This window comes from Aplysia californica, unplaced genomic scaffold, assembly GCF_000002075.1.
Source record: "Aplysia californica isolate F4 #8 unplaced genomic scaffold, AplCal3.0 scaffold00344, whole genome shotgun sequence".
Taxonomy (NCBI): Eukaryota; Metazoa; Mollusca; class Gastropoda; order Aplysiida; family Aplysiidae; genus Aplysia; species Aplysia californica.
This window is the reverse complement of record NW_004797614.1, coordinates 47,302-53,034: the sequence shown is the minus strand read 5'-3', so window position 1 is coordinate 53,034 and position 5,733 is coordinate 47,302. Positions and strand designations below refer to the sequence as shown.

Here is a 5,733-nt window from a genome sequence, read left to right as displayed (position 1 = left end):
TCTCTCTCTCCCTCTCCCTCTATCTCTCTCTTTCTCTCTTTCAATCTCTCTCTCTCTCTCTCTCCTTTTCTCTCTTTTTTCTCTCTTTCTCTCATACACACAGATGTACGCATGCACGCACGCACTCACACATGCATAATAATATGGACTTGCAAAAACAACCAGTATTGACTTACCTAATGCAGTGAGCCGCTGTGACTAAGTAGTACACTCCAGCTTTGTTTTTCACCAGCGTGGACCCACAGATGTGGTACCCGGTGTTGGTCATGAAACTGCACTGTTGGGAATACCAGGCAAAGTTAATTAGTTAGTGCACCAAATCCAAAATGTTCGACAACATCACTAGGATGTTTAGGGTTATCTCTGTAGGTACGGTATAATCCCTCCCACGTGAATACATTACTTGGTTTTCCATAATTTTATTCGATTCTGGTTGTTAAATTTTAATGCAAATGTGAGGCAGCGTGGTGGAATCAGGCTCTCGTCAAAATAAGCAAAGTGAAGAAACTTGCATTTTTTCGCAGGTTTGTGAATTTTTATCAAATTTTAGTTTTTTCGCTCAACACCTTTCATGCCCATTAAAGAACTCATTTCTGTGTGACTTTTTCTGAAAAACGTTGATTAAAGGCACAAAATATGTAAATTTTCAGTTACCACGGACTCTTAAACTAAGGAAATAACGAATCTTTGGCGGCCATTTTCTCACTCATTTTACCTCTGAAAACAGATGACCTCTACCTCTTTCTTTCGCAAATATCTCGACTTGTAATCAAGATAAATGGATTTTTTTTTCATCCAAATAAACACAAGTAAACAACCTTTAAGACTATACCAGTAACTCTACATGCCCAAAAATTGACGAGAGCCTGATTCCACCACGCTGCCTCACAAATGTTTTAACGCCCACATCAAAACAATTTCGATCATTTAGGAGGCAGGCTTCGACCTTGCCTATCAAGTCAACCCGGGCCAAGAGAGGATAAAACACCCCTGCTGAAACAACGAGATGCTTGATAAAATTTGCCCCACAAAATAAGCAAACTTTGGTCTTCTGCATGTGGCAGTTAATTGGTCTTTATTTGCCTGCTATTGTGGAAATTGGTATTTTGATATAACTATAGATTTGATCAATCCCCCCACCTTATCAAGGTGACAAATCTCTTAAGTTTGGAATTATGTCTTATAGCAAATTAAACTGTCCAAGTGCGTAAGTGTGAGGTCTTGTGCGTCGCACATCACAGGGTCCTGCACAGAAGAAGGTTCTATCAAGGGCGTGATACGACTATGGTTGATACACGTAAGCAAGCGTTTGTGTCGAAAATGAACAGAGTGGAATGAAAGAAACATAAATAACCAAAGACGTGACTGGGAAGGCGAAAGGTGTCCTGAAAAAATACGAGCGACTTCAGAGAAATTTCCTCATCAGTTTGCAATCGCTCTGTTTGAAGATTTCTTATTCACAGCCACGAGACATCAACTACCTCCCTGCTGTCACATTGGCCTTATAAGTCTATTTCAAGAGATACAAAGTAGTAATTATTTCTTGTATGCAAGCACCATCACATCTAGCCACTTGGAGGGAGGGTGGTGGTGGATCTTCATTTCTAGTGTTTATTCCAAGCACGATCTCTACTGTCGTAAAGTTGGTTAAGCATAGCTCTATGCTTACTTTTCTGAACTGTACTATTGGTGATTTACTCGTAGATTCAATGTAGTCATTTTGTTTATCTAACTCCTACTGGTTAGGCTGGCTATACTAGACGTATGGAGAAAAAAAACTATCCTCATATGACGATTCTGATGTGAAGATTGAGATAATGTTAACAGTTCATTTGTTGCTCCATGATCTTTTACATCTTTTTCAGGAGTCCACAATGACGAGCAATTACGTGAGCTCTGTGCTATCTCGTTCTAACTCCACATTTACCTATTTTGGCGTAAATTACTTTGAAAGCACTGAATTCCCATCGCAAAAACAGGAGTTGGTATACAATTAAATTACATTTCTACACTGCACAAGCATTAATAGTAATACTTTTGGGCCCACGAGGAAGATTCTTCATCAGTCTTGACAGCTGTGACGAAAACTCAAAAGTCGGAAGTTTGATGAATTGTGTTGTAAACACCAGGATTAGGGTTTATACTGTTTTATTGTTTCCGTTTCACGCAGTATAAAGTTGCGCCGACATTTTGATTCCGATATTGTTAGACAATCTGTTTTCAATCAGAACGAGACAAGGGTGTGAAGAGCCATGAATGAAAACTCCAAAGTTCAAGAACACGAGTGCATGACCCTGATTGGAATACCACAGCAAGGTGTTCTTAAACTTTAGAGTTTTCATTCTTGACTCTTCAGTCACTTGGTTCGTTGCAATTAAAAACAGACTTAAAATTGGAGGTCCTGCCTTTCAAATAACATTGCCGTGTTAACAAAGGCAGTAAAGCCATTCTATATTATATAGACTGCAACATCTCAGATATGCGCTTTTGTCGACTTTACTCCAATTACCTTGAGTACCTATGATCTACTGTAAAATAAATTGTTAACCCCACGGTTCACATAATATTATCCCTCCTCCTTTTTTATTAAATAATGATTGTTTTTTTCTTTGTCAAATTTTGAGAGCAGGTTGTTACATATTATGCAACTTTTTGCCCTCTCATTTTGTCCATTGTAGTTCGCATTTTTGCTTTCAGAAGACCACACCAATATCTCTAATGGATCACAGAAGTAAGTAATCTTTGATGTTTATGCAATTTTAGAGGTATTTATATCAGCGTCCAAATAGTTTCAAAACTTGCTTAAGGCTTTTGTTGAGTATATATGATATGTTACACACGCCTAAAATATCGAATTGTTTGATATTGAGAGGACTGATCTAGCTAAATAGATTGAGGGGACTTCTTGAAATTGACAGTGAGCAACAATCACCCCTACACACACATACATAAACACCCACCAACAACCACACACACATGTACAAAGATGTTTCGTTCAAGAAAGCTAAACCCTCTATCCTATTATATCAGAATGCCAAGATCTGTTGGAAATGTAGTTTTTTTTACCCTGTAAAACTGGATTCATCTAGGTAAATATTATGGAGTGAACCCCAGGTACGACGCTAAAAGGAAAACGTACAGTAATATTGTCACTACCGAGTAGTCTGTACTTACGATAGAAGGCCAAGAGAAAGGCACGGCTTCGGTTCCTCCCACAATCCTGCCGTTGATCTCTGAGGCTCCATTATCTGACAACAGTGGCCTTAATCCACATCCACCAGCATCGATTTTCACCGCCCTTTTATCGGGGGCACCCAAACCTTAGGGGGTAACATGGTAAGTTGAATAATTAAATTGAAGCTTGCTCTGACTAAAAAAATCATTTCAGTATATTGCTTTCCTCATGCTTTCATTTTAAAAATTAAATAAATAATTAAGAATTAATACAAGTCGAAGGTTAATTTATAGGTTAATTTCTGCTTTAGCCCCATTTTCTCCTGCTGCTTGGGAATTACACCTACCCCTACCCTCATAAAAATGATAGCACCTAGAGGGTAACAAAAACGATTTACAAAAGCAGAGTTTGTAATTCCTCTGACGGTGGAATAGCAGCAATGCTCATCCGCATTCAGATATGCATGTATTATATATGTTCAACATTTGACTTAGAAAATTGTTTCAGTTTTCTTCCTGACATTGACTCCTCGCATTGTACTCTAAGTACTGTGCTAAGAATCCTACGTTTGAATTGCTTCAGTTACGGCAAAGACTTTATATTCTTACGAAAATCAACCAAATGTAGTAATGCATGTATTAGTCACTCTTATACGTCATTGTGCCGACGTCTTTTGTGTAACGGATAGGCGCTCCATCGTCGCTGGTAGAAGATGTGCGTTTGTTTCACAAGGGGGGGGGGGGTCTATCCAGTATCTCAGTATCTCAATATGTCCGCCCAGACTATGTATCCCTTAAGCAGGCTGTCCCTGTGAGGCAGGGTCGAAGCAGCTTATCCCCTGAATTATCTAAATTATTATTGCAATTGGAGCAAAAGCATTGATTAGTACAATTTTGTCTGGCTATAATGTCATGCCAACTGAAAAATGTAGCAAACTGGCAAATATGGATATTCTAGCACTTACAGGTCGATAGCGTAATTCCTATGAAGAAGACAGCGCGCAACATTGTGGTCTTTGGGTGTCTGTGGCCAGAGTAGTGCGTCGTGCGAGATGTCCCCACTTGTATCCTTCGACCGAAGGATGTGTTACGTCACAGCAAGAGTGCTGTCGTGTCTTAGCTTCATTTCACGAACTATAGGAGTTACATAATCTCATAGTGGCCGGTCTGAAAATGAACGTCTTTATTAAGTGTGCCCATTTGTCTAAGTTCCGACAGTCAGGTAGAACTTGTGTGTATCTTAGCGAACGATAATATGATCAGCCGTTTTAGAATTGATATTATGCGTTTTACATTGCACGTGTTGGAGTTAGGCTCTATTCATTTTTTTCTGAAACAGAATCCAGTTTAATTAATTCAAGATAGGCACTTTAAGATGAGGGTCGTGATAACTTATGTTTGCATGCGAGAGTTTGTTATATTTATGAAATATGGTGAAATTTTTCCTCAAATAAGGTTGTGAACACGGTTGACACAGCTACCTCATGTTTTTTTACATGATCTAACGTCACGTTGACGAGAGTTCCCATGAGGTCCCTTGAGGTCACATTCATCGCTACCAAAGTAATGCGTCGGTGCAATAGTGGTTCCCTCGCTTCAGTTTCTCATCTCCGGACAACCAAACGGGACACAAATCGCACGTGAGCTTTTCATGGTGGAACCAAAAACCTTTCTTGCGGATTGCAGTGTATTCTAGGCCCTCTAGAATCATGGACCCTTCTTGAGGCTATTCTGGGTTCAGTGTTATCCATTAGTACACAAAATGTTGCAGCAGAAAGACCGAGATACTCAATACAAATTCATTCCACTAAGGAATCAAACTCGGGTCTCTTGCGTGTGACAGTGAAGAAGAAGAAGAAGAAGAAGAAGAAGAAGAAGAAGAAGAAGAAGAAGAAGAAACTAATTACATGACAACCATTCTTGGCCACGCACATTGGTTTCTGCAAAGCCACAAAAAACGATTCAACCTGACAAGCAAAACTGTTGAAAAATGGACGACCTACTATGACGGTATATTTGAAGTTGTTTTATGTCGTGTGCATTGTGAGAAAAAAATCACTGCAATAGTTTTGTTGACTTGAAAGTTCTGGGGAATGTACTATCATTGTCGTCACTGACTTGCTGATTAACACAATCAAAAGGGAGAGATAAAGGTAGACATAACGAAGTAGAAAACCTTGGAAAAATAGTAATCTGTCTGGTAAACATTAGCATTTTTTGTGCTGCAGAGACAGAGATGATTTTGCTTTCTTAAGAACGGTGTAAAACATAATCTAAGATTACATGACGTCCATGTACTAAATTAAAGACGAAGTTGTATGTGGACAGATGTAGAAAACCTTTTTAGTGTTCTTGATTTTTAATACGTCGCCGTGTTTGACTGTGTAGTACTGAGAACCAATAATATTGTGTCCATGGACACTGCAGCTGCTGCTGTCGTTGTTGTTGTCGTTGTTGTTGTTGTTGTTGTTGTTGTTGTTGTTGTTGTTGTTATTGTTGTTGTTGTTGTTGTTGCTGTTGTTGCTGTTTTTCTTGTTGTTCTTGTTGACGTCAATGGTC

At 39.0% G+C, this 5,733-nt stretch overlaps 1 protein-coding gene across 1 annotated transcript in view; it reads right to left on the bottom strand.

Moving 5' to 3' along the window:
* The window catches only part of LOC101864313 (trypsin alpha-3), a 14,995-nt gene extending 10,784 nt beyond the window's left edge, over positions 1 to 4,211 (bottom strand). The window contains exons 1-3 of the mRNA XM_005102822.3: positions 4,140 to 4,211; positions 3,175 to 3,320; positions 177 to 277 (exon numbers count right to left, since the gene is read on the bottom strand). Of these exons, the coding sequence (XP_005102879.2) occupies positions 177 to 277; positions 3,175 to 3,320; positions 4,140 to 4,182 (290 nt within the window). The 5' untranslated portion in view covers positions 4,183 to 4,211. The remainder of the gene's footprint in view (positions 1 to 176; positions 278 to 3,174; positions 3,321 to 4,139) is intronic.
* Positions 4,212 to 5,733: the final 1,522 nt, after the last annotated feature.